The sequence below is a fragment of the Hydra vulgaris genome, chromosome 06 (genome assembly GCF_038396675.1).
Source record: "Hydra vulgaris chromosome 06, alternate assembly HydraT2T_AEP".
Classification (NCBI taxonomy): domain Eukaryota; kingdom Metazoa; phylum Cnidaria; class Hydrozoa; order Anthoathecata; family Hydridae; genus Hydra; species Hydra vulgaris.
The window spans coordinates 51,547,392-51,564,340 of NC_088925.1; the positions used below are offsets into that span (position 1 = coordinate 51,547,392).

At 28.6% G+C, this 16,949-nt stretch overlaps 1 protein-coding gene across 1 annotated transcript; it reads right to left on the reverse strand.

The window, feature by feature from the left end:
- Window positions 1–878: 878 nt before the first annotated feature.
- LOC100198642 (cell division control protein 6 homolog) lies at window positions 879–9,124 on the reverse strand. Its single transcript, XM_065800418.1, has 10 exons — window positions 8,855–9,124; window positions 8,550–8,774; window positions 6,679–6,878; window positions 6,349–6,515; window positions 6,152–6,258; window positions 5,360–5,422; window positions 1,890–2,064; window positions 1,573–1,798; window positions 1,307–1,453; window positions 879–1,147 (listed from the first exon to the last, which is right to left on the reverse strand). Exons 1-10 carry the CDS (start codon window positions 9,009–9,011, stop codon window positions 1,055–1,057), a joined length of 1,560 nt encoding a protein of 519 aa, XP_065656490.1. The 5' UTR covers window positions 9,012–9,124; the 3' UTR covers window positions 879–1,054.
- Between the last annotated feature and the right edge of the window lie 7,825 nt (window positions 9,125–16,949).

A 16,949-nucleotide genomic window follows, 5' to 3' on the forward strand; every position in this document is an offset into this window, starting at 1 on the left:
ATCAAAAGCTTTTAAGTTAGACGTGTTGGTCTTTTTTTTAACCGCGGTATTATTGTCATTATCAAAAGACAACAGCCTTCTTTAATTTTTAGTAACTTCAAGGATACCGCAAGGTGATACCCTTGGTTCTATACTGTTTCTCATTTACATTAATGATTTTTCCAAAATATATTTATGTTCAAAATACCTTTATATTTAAAATAGCGTTGAAGAAGGTGTTATCTACTTGTATTTTTAATTAACTAAAATTTTAAAATGATAACTCCATTTAAAAATAGCTTTATATTTCAGAAAAAACTGCAAACCGATTAAGATATATGCCTGTTTAAGACAATATACCTGTAAAATAGCTTTTAAATAACTATAAATTAATCAAACTTAGTTAATAAAGATGTGTACCAAATTTAGCGGAAAATTCAGCAGGGTTGGGTTTTTCCTAACCCTGCCGTTGAGACATGGCTCTCGTTTTATTTTCTTCTTTTACTTTTATTAACTCTGTTTTTCAGTTAAAATCCACACATATGGATACATGTAAGAAACACCCATAAATACGCACGGGGGAGGTGGTTTTTAAGTTTTAAAATAATTATACAATATATATTATTTTTTTATATTTTATAATATATAATATTTTCAAAACAATTTAATAAAATAAACCGATTTTTTATAATTGCGACGACGTGTAATTTGTGTATACTATGTTCTTTTTTTAATGTCGGTAAGAGTGATTTTGTGATCACTTAAGTAACTGGTATCGCCTTAATTTTCTTTCCTTTAAGACAAATAAGTTCATGCAATCAAAATTGAGTCCGCATATGCGCACGTACACCATAGATACTGGGTCATAAAAAATTATTAGGTCGTTAAAAATTACCTAATAAGAAATTTCTCTTTATTTCAGTATAAATAATACATATATCAATAACATTATTTAAAAAATAATAAAATTCGAGGAAAAATATACATTAATTTATATACATTCGTGTTAGATTATATCGCTTTTTTTAAGGATAAAAATATTAAAAACAAATATATTAAAAAAACACTAAAACAACTATTTTGGTATTCCACAAGCTAATATCGAAGACATCAGTGTTTTATCCTGTAAAGCATGCTCTAGTTCATTTTCTTGAAGACGAAGAGAAACCTTTTTATTAAATAGAATTATCATCACTTAAAAGTTATTGATTACATGACTGAATGTACTTTATATATAGATACATAAATAATATATATTTATACAAGATGATTAAGTAATACTCATTAAATATATCAAATTTATAAAAAAAAGTAAAAATTCACAAACCTTAAGAGACCGAAAGTCTTTTGTTTTTGATGCTGTTAGCGATAGTATCCCTTGGGAATCTAACAAAGAACAAGCGCTATTATATTCTTCTTCACTTAAGCAGTTAATTTGCCTTGATTTACAAACTTTGCAATAGCATTCGTACAACTAAACAAAAAAAAAAATAATCATAAATTGAAAATATGTTATTAATAAACCGAAAGCTTTAGTCACCTCTTTTAAATGAAACTTTGAGAAAAGTTTTTATCTTAGTAAACTGAGCTTACTTTTGAAATCAAAATTTCCTTTATTGTATTATCTTTTAATGATGCCATTAGAGTGCATACTATTAACTTTTGTTGCAAAGGTAGCCCACCATCATACGTGTTGTTTACAGCTAATTGTGAGTTAAACATTTGATTGCAAACAGCAGAGACATGAGATATGTTTACTTTTTTATTTTCCAAAGTCGGCAATTTGCGAATTTCAAACTCTACGATTTCAATAGCTCGCCTATGAATACAAATATGTAACAAGATAGATAGATATAACACGCATACAGATAGAATAGATTTAACAAAATTGAATTTAATTCAATATATACTTTAATATATCAAATGCTTTTCTAATATCGCCACTCATGGAAGAAACTTTTCGCGCACAAAATTGGATGGCCATAGGATCAATAATATCACCACCAACTTTGCCCAACCTTTCTTGAATAATAGAGACAATTTGTGGCATAGAATATGGAGTAAATTGAAGTAACGCGGGTAGACCTGCAATTAAATATGATAAATTGCCAATAAAAATAACTAAAAAATTCAACAATGTTTTCAATGACGTTTTGAAATTAAAAAAAAAAAGATCTGTAAAATAACAATAAGAATTCTGCAACAATAATAACAGTAATAATATAATCTAGCAAATGTTTTCTACTAATAGCAATATTAAAGCAAATATTTTGAAAAATTTATCTGCTACATTTTAAACTAAAAAAGACAAAATATGTTCTGTATTGGTCCTACAAATTTCTATTTATTGTGACAGTAAAAAAAATGTTCTGAGATCAATAAAACCTGCGCAATATAGCTCATTTATTTAAAACCCTAACAGGGTTTAAAAAGTATGAAATTTTTTTTATTTCCAAAAATCCTTTTACAGGTAATGAATTTTAAGAGTTTAAAGGCAGCAAAAAATAATCTCACTTATTTACTTATCTCCAAAGTAACAACCAACACAAGAAAAAAATAATAGACTTATTTACTTATCTCCAAAGTAACAACCAACACAAGAAAAAAATAATAGACTTATTCACTTATCTCTAAAGTAACAACCAACACAAGCAAAAAATAATAGACTCATTTACTTATCTCCACAGTAACAACCAACACAAGCAAAAAATAATAGACTTATTTACTTATCTCCAAAGTAACAAGCTAGATAAAATACCACACATTTACCCCATCAGTAATAAATCATGCTTTATGGATTTCTAATCTTTGAATTTCTGTAATCATTTTGGAGAAAAGAAAACCATTAAAACTATAAGGGTTCTTCCATAAAGCACTTGGCAGGTATGGGAGGTTTCAAAAATGTACTGATTTGTACATGTGGTTTGACAATCTCTTATTCTCTATCTTTCCTAAAACTTAATTTCTTTTCTTAAATTCATAGAATTTCACAAGTTTGAAAAATTCAATATTATGTTATCTAACATAGATTTGTTGAATTAACTAAAAGTTTTGTTTTTAATGGTTTGAAAAGGTTATATGCAGAGGAGGAGGGGGTTGATTTCATAACAATGCATAGATATGCAGAGGAGGAGGGGATGTTGCAAGGTCATTGCAAGCATACAAGGAGGGAGGGAAGTCCTAAATTAGTGGTTTTACTGCGTATATACTTAATAGATGCCCCATAAGCAATAAGTCACCAAAAAAAAAAAAAAAAATTAAATGTGTTGTTACTAGTACTTTTGAAATTTTAAGACAATACTCAAAAGTACTTCTACACCTGTAAAAAATGAAACTTAAAAGGTAGAAAAATAGGACACATCAAAATAAATTGTTAGACAAGCTATGTGCTACAAAAAACAAAAACAAAAAAAAAACAAAAAACAAACAAGAGCCTTTTTTTTTATCTAAATATATTTTGTTGTCTTTAGACAACGAAATATATTTAGATAAAAAAAAGCATATACTTGTATTTGTTTCTATATTTGTTTATTTATATGAAAACAGATATCATCTTTGCATATGTACCCTTTGCTAATAAATTATTAATGCCATTCTGAAGTATTTGTGGAGGCAAAATAAGGGCAAATTGACTAAGGAAGATTAACAATACACAAACATTTCAACAAACATACCTTCGTATATACACACCTCAAAATGCAAAGGATTTCAGTTAGACCTTAAATTGGAGTAAACACTGCATACAAGTCTCTTATAAAAAATATTTAAAAATTTATATGTATACTACTTTATGTCTTGGTGCTTTGTATCATTATATTATTGTATCAGCTATCATTAAAATTGTTTATTGTCAAGGTCTGTTATGAAATAGTAACAAATTCAAATAATTTTCAAAACAATTTTAATGGTAATCATTGAAATGGATTTTTTATACCTTTTCATAAAAATAATGCATGTGTGTTTATATATATACATACATACATACATACACACATACATATATATATATATATATATATATATATATATATATATATATATATATATATATATATATTTGTGGACACATACACCTTAAATTGCATATAAAGTACATCACAAGGTAGATTGAAAAGTTTATTGCATATTTTTGAGCTGTTTGTGCTTCCTATGTGCACCTAACTGATTAATAATAATGGTGAATTATTCACATTTTGGTAGATTTTTCTGATTGTGTTTTATAATAAGAGAGCTTTGTTACGCAAGTTTGCTAACCAAAGAGCTGCTTGCAACATAATACCAAGCAGCACAAGAGCTGCTTGCTCATAATAGCTAGCAGCTCTTGAGCTTGCAGGATATGATCATATGGGGATTAGCTAGGCAAAATAAAAGTATGAGAGAGCGGTCATATAGCATCAAATCCCAATTACTTCCCAAAAACAAAGCTAAATCTGATGACTGTGATATTTTTTTAGTTATTCAACTCTTGAAGGCCAAGGGGTCAACACATTCAATGAGTAGCAAGTGACCGGGTCCCCGGCTAAAAATGAGACTTTTTGCAAATCCGGCCCTGGAAAAATTATAAGATTTAACAGGGGTTGATAGTTGGGGCTAAAAAAAATTTAAATTTCTTTATATATTATAATTTTATACTTATATTTACTATTTATTAAATTCTGGCATATATTTATGCCAGTATTTAATAAAAAGGGACAGATACAGTAAAAAAATGCAACTTGTTGAATAAGAAGCCAAGCAAGAATGAGTTTTAGTTTATTGTAATAGAGATGATAGCTTGTTTGAACATTGACCATGATTAGAGAAACAGCATAAAAGAGAAAGGCTAAAGCCTGCTGCTGATTATAATGACAATAATGATGATGAAAATAATGATTATGATAATGGTAATGATGATGATGTAATGATGATGATCATGTTAATCATAATGATGTTTATATATGCATATATATACAGAATATAACATGAATTAAAACTTTTTTTTGTACTTTAGGATGTATAAATGTTTATGCAGCCTTGGTGACAAATCCGGCCCTAGCTATATTTTATCAAACCCAGCCCCGGTCAAATATCAACCGCGGTCGTTTACTATCAAGAAGGCCTAATTTTTTATTATACGATTACAACTGTATAACAAAAAAATTGATTGTAATAGTCATTGTGGATATTTGAAGTTGTCACAGTTAATCTTAAATCACAAATGATATGCAGTAGCAAATGAAACTTGCTATGGCATTTTGTTGAAATATTAATAATGCCACCAGTATTGTAAAGATTGATGAAACTTGTCTTAACATTATCTAATAAATTTTCCCCCTGAAGATTGTTGAATGTAACCAATAAAAAAAATAAAAAAAAATTAGTGTTTTTATGCTTTTCTTACATGATCCTTTTGTTTGTAATCTTGGTAAAATTCTTTCTGTTAGATCTAAAGCATTCGCAATACCTAAATAAATATCAAAAAAAGTAAAAAATGTATTAAATACAATTTGAATGTTTTAATTTTTTTAATACCAATTACCATTGATATTAAAAAAAGTTTTTTAATATCAATGGTAATAACTAGAATAATGTCATTTAGGTTGTCTAATAATAAGGTAATAATGGTTGATGATTATAATAATAAGGTTTACTTGTTGATTATAATAATAAGGTTTACTTGTTGATTATAATAATAAGGTTTACTTGTTGATTATAATAATAAGGTTTACTTGTTGATTATAATAATAAGGTTTACTTGTTGATTATAATAATGTTTACTTGTTGATTATAATAATAAGGTTTACTTGTTGATTATAATAATAAGGTTTACTTGTTGATTATAATAATAAGGTTTACTTGCTGATTATAATAATCATCAACATTTTACTTGTTGATAATAATAATAAGTACATAAAGTCGAATTATAAAACAATAATTTACATAAAACTGTCATCAACAACCCTAATTTAAACACTAATTTAAACCCTAATTTATTGAAAAACTGGTTAGATTACTGATTTTCCCCACTCTATTTATTACATAAATTAGCCTTACTTGATTTTTAAAGTATTCCCAAAAAAAAAGCGTATATACATACAGTATTAAAAAAAAAAGAAAAGAAAATCTTTTTTTAAAAAAAAAAAAATTTTTAAACAAAATTTTAATTTTGTAACAAAAAACCAAATAAACTTGCCTATTAATGTTAATCTAGAGTTAGGTAAAAAAGGTAGTTCAAATAGTTTGTATAACACATCTTGGTTATTACTTTCTAACTGATCTATTTCATCAAGAACAAGTAATCTAAAAAAAATCTGTAATGTAAAAAATGTAACAGATGACAAGTTTTAAAAAACAGGAACTACTAGATTGAAAGAAAAATAGATGACTTACATTTTTGAACCTGTTCCAACAAAAAAGTTTTCAAGATATTTAAATGCATTTTTTGAGTTATATTTACTAGTTGTAGATAATTCATTAGCAAGGCGTACAAATATACTTTGTGATACTTTAATTGACATGCAATTTAAAAAAATAATCTGACATAAACTACCTGTTACCTACAAAAAATAAAATTATTTATTAAAAAAGTCTAAAATCTACATACACACACAAATTTATGAGTTTACTAGAAAAATTTTCACATCTTAACAAATTATTATAATCAATAAAAAAATTTTTTTTTAAATTAAAAATTTTTTTTTTAAAGTCTAAAATTCACACTTGTAACTTTTCCAATATTTTAGTCAATGAAGCAGTTTTGCCAGTGCCTGGAGCTCCAGACATATACAAACTTCCGGGATTTGTTCCTAGCAATGTACATTTTATAAATTTTTCAATAAATGATAACTCTTTTTCACGACATAATAATCGATCAGGTGTTGATGTATGAAGAAGAAGTCGAGTTGAGCTATATGGATTTCCTAAATCACAATTGTACCTTCATAAATGTAATTAAATGACGAATGTCATCTTAAGCAACACAGCTAATTATTTACATTATTTGAAACTTTTTACTTAATCTAGTCGCAAAGATTTAATTAAATTACAAAGCAATTTAAATTATATTTTTTAGCTGCAAGACAACACTAAATACAACCAGCTAAATAAAGAACTATATCGTTCAATGGATCATTTATCAAGACTTTCATTAATAATGACATGAAACATAGTTTCAAAATCATGCTGAAAAATGTCAATTATTCATTAAAATGTATATTTCATAAAAAGTAAAATCCATGTTATTATTAATATTAAACTACAACAACAAAATTGTGGGAAATAGCTATATAAAGACCATTTCATAATCGCTTTTTAAAATGTTTGTTTTTGAGCTGTCAAAGCTCAAAAACAAACATTTTATTAGAATTTGATTCCATCCTTTAACTTTCCTGTTTGAGAGGTTCAGGGTATTAGCCAGGAATATATTTTTTATCGCGTTTTTGCAATATTGGGAATATTTATTATTTTTCTACAAAATATTGAGAACTTTTATTAAAATTGTTCTATTACTTAAAAAAAAAGGTCATTGAACTTTGGGAATTCTGCGGAATATGCAATGGCATTGGGCTGGCAAATACTCTGAAGTTGTACCTCAGAGTGTTAGCCAGTCTAATGGCAAATAGTTATGGGCTGAGAAACAAGCCCTAAAGTACCATAATGAGCACATATAGCCTGTCTGATATGGCATCTGCTAGTACAGCACGCTGTTTTCAGTTTTTTAAGTAGTTTATTATCCATCTATCTACTATTCGGTATGAAGTTAATTTTCTTAAACTAGTCTGTACTTTTTCAAATAAGTGTGTATTCTAAATGTGACTTTACCTAAATCATATACAATAGTTTTATTGTATTACATATTGAGATATATAAAGAGTGCTTTATTTCTATTATAATATTTTTTGTTCACAATTCTTTTAATGTGATATCTCTATTTCAAATCATTAGATATTCATAATCCCAGTGAAATTACTTCTATTCTAGATTTTTTAATTGAACTTCTTATGTAAATAAAATTGTTCTTATGTAAATAAAGTTTTTGTAAACATGCATATCATAAAAAATTTTTTATAAACTTTTATATGCATTTATTCCATACCATTATGAATGATTATAATACGACATTCTCTAAATAAATTAATTGTAACTTATTGGGTTTCAGAAATACAATATTCTCTAACTTATAAGATTATGATTAGAACTACTAGTTGTGCTAGATATACAATAAGTTTATTTCTTTAGTCACGCTCTTAGAGGATAAATGCATTAATTTGATTTTTGATATTCAGTGCATGTTAAATCTGGTTTACTTTTTATAAAGCATAACTGTTTTTAGTTGTTATAACATTTGAAATGGTTAAAAAAATGCAAGTTTAACCTGCAATGTTAACTATTATTTAATATTTATGAAAAAATACTACAAATAATCATTTTAGATAACAATAGAAACATGCAAATATATAGATTAATTTACAATATATTTTCACTTGCAAGTTTCTGTTTTTGTTTAAAACAAAACATTTTTATTACACATTATCAAATAAATTAAAAGTATTATCAAACAGCCTTAACTTAATAATAAAACATCACCATACCAATTTGTGATAACTTAGTACTGTTGTTGTTGGTAACAAGAGATAATTTTCGTTTTGTTGTAGTTAACAATGATAAATCAACATGTTTATTAGTCTTATCCAAAAGAGGAGATTTTAAAATAGGAGGTATTATCGATTTTTTAATTACTCCAGAAATTTTTGATTCTGGTGACTTGCTACAATGCTTAACAGGTGATTTCTCGAAAATATCAACATTTTCATTATCTAAACACAGAAAAATTAGGTTTTTGAATAAATTTTACATAATAAAAAAAAAATAATAGAGAAAGTCAAAAATGATATACTTGATGAGATCTTTCTTTTCCTTGAAACTGTTTGTTTTTTATCTAAATCAGTAGCACTTTTGGTATGAACTTCTCTTGATTTTTTTTGAGGAAATGAAATTTTCTTTTGTTTAACATTTTCATCAGCAATTTTTCGAGAGCCTCTTAATTTAACCATTTTATCGCAGAAACAGTTTTATTTTTAAAATTAACGATGTATTTTCTTTTTCACCAGAAAGTTTTTGATAGCTGGAGCTTTCCCGCCACTTGAATGATTATTTTTACGCGATGAAAAAACTTTTCAACCAATCATAACTCGTTACAACCATATATATAAAACGAACTCTGGATGTCCGGCAACCGGAAAAATATCTTTAACACTATACTTCCGGTGATCGTTTTACGTAAAAACTATATACTAGATTTAGTTAAGGTTTATTTAGCCATCTAAAAGACTTTGGCTTTCTTCTATTATTTTTTTTTCTTTGTTGTACTTTTGTTGTTATTTAAAGATTTTTTTCTATTAATATTGGCACAGATAAGCCTGCTCCATGTCACTTTCACTTTCTGGTTCCATTAGCCATTTTTTGAAATAATTCTCCAAAATGGTATAGCTCTACACCATAGAAACGAGTTTCTTTGCCAGTTTAAGATTGTATTTAAAATCAGTAATGACAAGCCCAAAAGCAAAAAATGCTCTTTCAGATGACGCAGAGGTCGGTGGAGTTTGAAACCAGGATCTTGCAGCACTTGAAAAGATTGGTAGTTCAGTTGCATGCTGCTTATATCAATGGTGGATTTTCGTGTGCCTAATGTGAGAATTATGTTAGAGTATTTTAAAAATAGAGTGTTCAATGTTCTTAAAGAACAGAGCAATTATAAATTAGTAAAAAATTGTTTGCAAGAAAAATTTGATATAATTACTCATTTAAATCAGGAAAATTTATTAAATAAAAAATCTGAATTAATTTCTAAATGTAGGCACAAAAATTAATACCTCTTAAAAAATTATAAAAACAAATGACCAAATTAAATAATCCCCATTCCAAAGAAATTTATTTAATAATTACTTTCTGTAACTTCCCGTTAACCAAAAAAAAAAATTTTTGATTAAAAATTTTTTTAATTTTTATTTTTAGTTATAATACTTCCTGTATAATATTTTTTTCTATAAATTGAATTTTTTTTGAGATTTAGTAACTCTTCCTGATGACTCAGCAATCGTGAAATTTAAAGTTGAAGAAAAAAAGTTAGATAAGTGTTAAGTGTTTTTTACTAATTTATATATATATGTGTGTGTGTATGTGTGTGTGTGTGTGTGTGTGTGTGTGTGTGTGTGTATTTATATATATATATAATGGCGTAGGAAGGTTTTTAAATGTTTGAAATAACCAACTTTTAAACAAAAAGAATATTCCAAATTTTTTTACGTTTATGTGTATGACCAAAAGATTCTTCACATAAAAAGTTACTGTCTAAACGTGAGGGTATTAAGTTAAATTATTTATTTTTTCATAAATATAAACTAGTTATGTATTCATCGACAGATTTCAAATTTTTTGTTTAAATTATTTGGTGTTCAGTTTTTAAAACCATGTTAAGTTTGTTGCCCCTTTAAATTGAGGAGGAGGGGGAGGGGGTTATTCTTTACACGGTCATAAAAACTGAACACTGAATAATTTAAACATAAAATTTGATATATTTATATATATATATATACATATGTATATAAAATTAATCAACTAATATAAAAGTTTAACTTATATTAACTTAGTTTAACTTATTATTTATTTCAACTAATATAAAATTTTTCCCTTAACATCTTGGAGCAGCCCTGACCAAGAGATAAGTAATTAGCAGTCGTGGCAATATAGTAATTGTTTGGATTATATACTTATAAAAAATAAACATAAGGCTTTCATCTAAGGAATTATTAAAACAAAGTTTTAAATCAATGGACAGGGACAAAACATAAAAAATAAACGATACTTAGCAAGTAGCTTTTTTTGTTTTGAACATTCAACAAGTTTACTTTAGTTGTTAAAAGTTGAACATCTTGGGCAAATGTTAAATGCACCCAGCTACTGTCTTGTAGAAGGCTTCCTAGGCAAAGACTTAAGGGGTAAACAGATTCTATCTGCTGACCAGCCTCGCACCCCTTCTTCATCTATCAGGCTGGCGCAGATGTATTTTTAATACATTGTTTCCAATTTAGGATGTTAAATGTTGGATCTTCTTGACTCAATGCGTGAGTTTTGGTTGTGTCTCTATTTTTATGACTAGGCAACTCATTCTATTATCTTCTAATGAGGGTACAGCTCTAAAACTCAGTTTTATGGTTATGAGGCCGGCTGATAGTCAGGTTTCCCGAACTCTGTGGTAGCTCTCCATTAACAGCTGAAAAATATTAAAGTATTAACAGCGCAATGTTGCGCATGGATGGTGTCCCTGTTTGTACTTTTGGTGTGCATTGCCAAGGCCACATTTGGAGCCCTTTTTTACTGCTTAGGGTTTATTAATAGTCATGAGGTAATTACTTGGGTTATTAAACAATGTACTGAATACTAAAAACTATAAAACACAAAAAACCATCGACATCACCAATTTCTCTAAACTTATCATTCACTAATATTCGTGATCTCCGAAGTAACTTTTCTTCTGTTGAGTCTTATCTCTTGCATATTTTACCAGACCTATTTGCTCTTTGTGAGACTAATTTGAGTTCAGCTGTCTCATCTTGTGATCTTTGTGTTGAGGGTTATCTTCCTTTAATTCGTAAAAACTGCAATAGTCACATGCTTGGCCTAAGCATTTACATTCGTAATAATTCACCCATTTGTCGGGAAAATAGGTTTGAATCCACAGACTATTCTTTTATGTGCTTTCGTTTAGCAACACTCTATTGTCTTTGTCTTTGTTCTACATCACTCTCCTTCATCTCAAGACTGCACTCTTTTTGATGTTATTTTTGAACATATTGACCAAGCCCTCTCTCTTTATCCATCAGCCAATATTGTTGTTGTCGGTGACTTTAATGCTCACCACACTCAATGGCTTGGCTCTAGTGTCAGTGACTTTGCAGGCATTAAAGCCCACAACTTTTTCCATTCTCAATCCCTAACTCAAAAAGTCAACTTCCCAACCCGCTTTCCAGATAACCCGAATCATTTGGCTTCTCTATTTGACTTATGTCTTGTTTATCCTAGTCAGTGTTCAGTTTCTCCACATTCTCCCTTAGGTGCTTCTTTTGTCTTCCTGTTGACAAATGTGCTTCTTACATAACTTCATGGATTCAGGCAGGCATGGAATCTTTTACTCCCTCTCAACAATTCCAGCCCAAGCCTTACTCTTCTTCGTGGTTTTTCTCACATTGAGCTGAAAACTTTTTATTAATATCATCTCTTGATTCCACTTGTTTTGTTCTACCTGATATAGCCGTCAAGCTGGCTGATCCGTTACTTGACATTCGTATCACTCCAGCTTCTGTATCTTAAGTGGTTTCCTGCTAAGACTCTTTTATAGCTTGTGGTCCGGAGAACATACCTGTTAAAGTCTTGCAGAAGTGTTCTCCTGAGCTGTCGTATATACTTTCAAAACTATTTAAGAAGTGCTTATCAGAGTCTTGTTTTCCAGCCGGCATCTGTTGTCCCTATTTTCAAAAATTCTGGAGAGCGATCTGATTCGTCTAACTACCATCCCATTAGTCTTCTTCCTATCATAAGCAAGGTTTTTGAATCTTTAATTAATAAACACTTAATTTCTCACCTGGAATCTAATAACTTACTTTCTGATCATTAATATGGATTTCAATCTTCTCGTTCTACAGCTGATTTGCTAACAGTATTAACCAATAGGTTTTATTGTGCATTAGATAAAGGTGGAGAGTTTAGGGTCATTGCTCTTGACATTTCTAAAACTTTTGATAAAGTTTGGCATGCTGATCTTCTTCTTGTCATTTATTCTTGTCATGATAAGAAGCCAACACTCTCTGATTGCTTGGAAGGGGCATTTGAGCTTGAAAAGGATCTCACTTCTAATACAGCATGGGGCTCACAGTGGCTGGTAAACTTTAATTTTTATAAAACTCAATTTTTTAAGCCAATCGTTATTGCAATAATTTAGATCTTCCTATATTTATGAACGATAATGTACTCGATGAGTCATCTACCCGTTTATTAACTGTTACTTCCGATCTTTCTTGGAAACCATATATCAAATCCGTTACAAAATTAGCATCTGTTTAGGTTGCATCTCTTTATCGAGCTCAACAATTTTTTACTCCGGATTCTATTCTCTATCTCTATTTTTATCAAATCTGACCTTACATGGAATACTGTTGCCATATCTTGGGCGGTTCTTCTAATGATTCTCTTTCTCTTTCAGACAAGGTGCAAAAATGCGTTGTAAATATAGTTGGACCTGCTCTTGCAGTCAACCTCCAACCATTATCCAATTGTCGTAATGTTGCTTCTCTTTCTCTTTTTACAAATACTATAATGGGCATTGCTCGAAAGAGCTAGCGTCTCTTGTGCCATCTACTAAAATTCATTCTCGTGTTACTCGTCATTCAATTAAGTCTCATCCTTTTTCTGTGACTGTTTCCAAGTGCTTCAAAAACTCTTATTCCCCTAGTTTTTTTCCTCAAACATCAGTTCTTTGGAATTCGCTTTCTTCATCTTGCTTTCCTGATTCTTATAATTTTCAATCCTTTAAGTTGTCTGTCAATTGTTATCTTGCTCTACAATCTTCATCTTTTCTCTTCCAGTAAGTTCCAGTTCCAACTCAAATAGTGGTTGCTTGCAGCTTTATTGGATGCGAAAATGTTAAAAAAAAAAAAATCTAATATTTGTTTTTCGGCAGCTCTTAAAACAAATATGTTTGACAAACGTGATAACAAGTATTTTTGTCAAATGGTTAAAAACTGCTCGGACGAGGAAACGAGAATGGGTATTCTTTTGTAACTTTTAAAGTATGATGTTCCAAAGACGAATCAATTCAAGAAAAACAACCAATATGACAGGGCTAAAAGACAGATCAAATTAGTACCGAACTTCATAGGTAGGGCACAATCGGAAAACTGGCTCCAAAACACAATAATAGTGGATTTAGATTACCGGTGGAAAGTGTCTAAACATGCCACTGAACTAGACATGAAGAAGATTTAAACAAAAAGCATTAATTCTTAGTAGAGTCTTTCACGCGTTATTTCCCCTAGAAATGATTTTGAAAGTTTGTATAAATTTTTTTTTATAAAGAAGTTCAAAAGTATATAATATTTTTTTTTATTAAATCTGTTAAAACTTGACCAAGCAATAGGTAAAAGTGGGGAGAAGTGGAACATTTTAAAAGTTCCAATTGAGTAAGTACTCAATAAATAATATAATCTAATAAATCAATAATATCTAGTTTTAAAAATAAGATTTTTTTCATCTATTCAGCAAATATTGCTAAATAGAACTGCGTGTGGTGAAAACCACATTTTTGTACTCCTTCAAGTTTTTTTAAGGTATGGGGTGAGACAGTAAAAATTAATTGATCTCCTAATTCTCCCATACCACTTTTGCGTAATTATTTTGTGGAAACCTCTTGAATATTTTGATCAAGATTACGTGATTCATGATTTTAATAGTTTTCAATTAATAACTTTTTTAATATATTGTTATTTGTTCTCTTGTCCGACTTTACCTCATACCTGTCCTTCTTTATCCCAATGGCACGGTTTCTCTAAAACGAATAATATTTACGTTACTATAATCTGTTTTCAATCTTCAAATTGAAAATCTTTAAAACCGAAGTTTTATTTTTTTAAACTTATTTGGTGCAGTACATACATTATATTAAAAAGATATTAAAATTATTCTAGAAATATTTTTTTATGTCCCACTTCTCCCTACTCTCCCCTAAATTATAATTTTAAAAACCCTAAGTATTGTTTAATAATCTTTATCTTCTTAAAGACTTTTTGAATAACTTTTGAGGACTTAACTAATTTTTATTGCTATTATTTTTTCTAATATAGAAATAATTTTATTTTATGAATAAAAAATCACAATGTCTCGTGAAATTTTAAATTCGAGAAAAAGGTTGTCTGGATATAAATACAGAAAAGAAAAGATCAAAAATTGAATAGTTTTAAACATTGAAAAATATGTTGCTCACAAAAATCTTGAAAAAGGTGGAATGATAATGAATTGGAAAAGAACCCATCAGGAATTTGTTCCAGTATCATTACCATTCTCATCCATTGTTTAAAGAAGCCCGATATACCATAGTCTGATTCATTGCGTAAAAATTTTTTGATTAGTCCCAATATTTTCATACGTAGCACGTTTGCCAAACATATTTGATACCATATTATACGTACAGATCTTTGCATGGTCACTTGAGATCAGCAGAAAGTGCATCAAATTTAGGTATTTTTTATAATTCTTTTTATTTCAGCAAAGTAACTTCTCTCACGTTTTTTGAAACTACCCAGTGGGCACAGGACGTAAAAAGGACGTCTTTTAAACGTCTTTTGAACGTATTGGACGTCTTTTGAACGTTCAAAAGACGTCTTATTTAGGTCCTGTGCCCACTGGGTAAATGGCAAGTAACAATGCTGTAAAACATTTTAGTATAGATTGTACTAATGTTTTTTTTAAACTATGTTTTTTTCTAAAGTATCTATCGTTTTGGACTTTATAACTGCCTTTTATTTTCATCATCTGTATCTTCGAATATTCTTCGAGATTGACCAGGTCAAGCAGATCAAGTTCTTCAAAATCAAATTAATGTGCTTCCTCAACAAACTGATTACAAATAATCATATTATTTTTGCATTTTTTCAATACTACCAGAAGCTTGATCACAATCTTACCTTGATCTAAAAATGTTGATTAAATATCTCCATTCTTTTTTCTTCTTTCGGAATTAGAGTAATCAACAGATTGGTTAAAACCACTCCAAGTTGCGTATCCCGTGCTGAGTGAATATTCCCAAAGTTTAATCGTGTAACTTTTCATCTTTTGTGTACCTAATATTAAAAAAAAAAAACATTCTTATTTGGCCGAGACACTGAGTCAAAAGGCATTAAAATGCATATCCATCATTAATGACGAACACGCTTTTCCTATGCCCTTTGCAATAATTTCTTAAATTTGATTAGCCGCTTCAAAATAATCTGCTATTGTTATTAAAACAAAAACAACATTCAACTTTTTCTTGTTGGCCAAATTATCTCCTGTTTTTTATATAAATCATAATTTAATAAAGTTTTCTCATTTACAAGGTATTCAAGTTTACAAGGTACAAGTACAACTTTTCTTGTTTACAGGTTACACAACACATGTTTGATCTAAAGACTATTTTGATGTTGCTTGAGGTATAGATCTTATAGGTTAAGACTGCATTCATACGTATAATTAAGTTTTGTTTTCTGAAAAACTTTTAAATTTTGTTATTTGGACAATTATAAATGAGTTTTCTTAAAACCTACTTAATCTAGTTTTACTATTTTTTTTATTAAATCATGCATGCTTAACGAGTTTTTATTTAACAAAAAAAAAATTAAGCTTCAATATTTTGACATAATATAAAATGGGCAAATAGTTTAATATTTTTGTAAAGTACCCACCATCGTCTCCACAATTTTTCTTTATATTACTTTTTTAGAAATATTATTTAAAAAATTTCATACTACTAACGCGTATTATATTACACATATTCCCTTCACGATTTTCCAGTAAAACCTTTTTTTGTTTTTTTAACGGCTGCAATGGCCTACTGTTATTATACGGCCTGATTTGTTGCATTTTCCGGAAAAGATTAAGAGGCCAGTTTTTTTACGGCAAATGTTTATTTTATTAAAATGGTCGAGGAATACCTGAGATTATCATCATGTAATTACATTATGCTATACAATATTTTTCGCTAACTGATTTCCTGTTTCAGTATATTCCAATAACATATGAAATACTGAAATAGGCTTTCAAATAGCTATGTATCAAAATGCTACTAAAACAAACTTACATATTGCAAAGACTACTTACAACTCTTATTAGGAAATAAAAATAAAGGTTTGTAATTTTATATGTATTAAGGATTTGAGAAAAAAAAATTTATTAGCACTAACTAT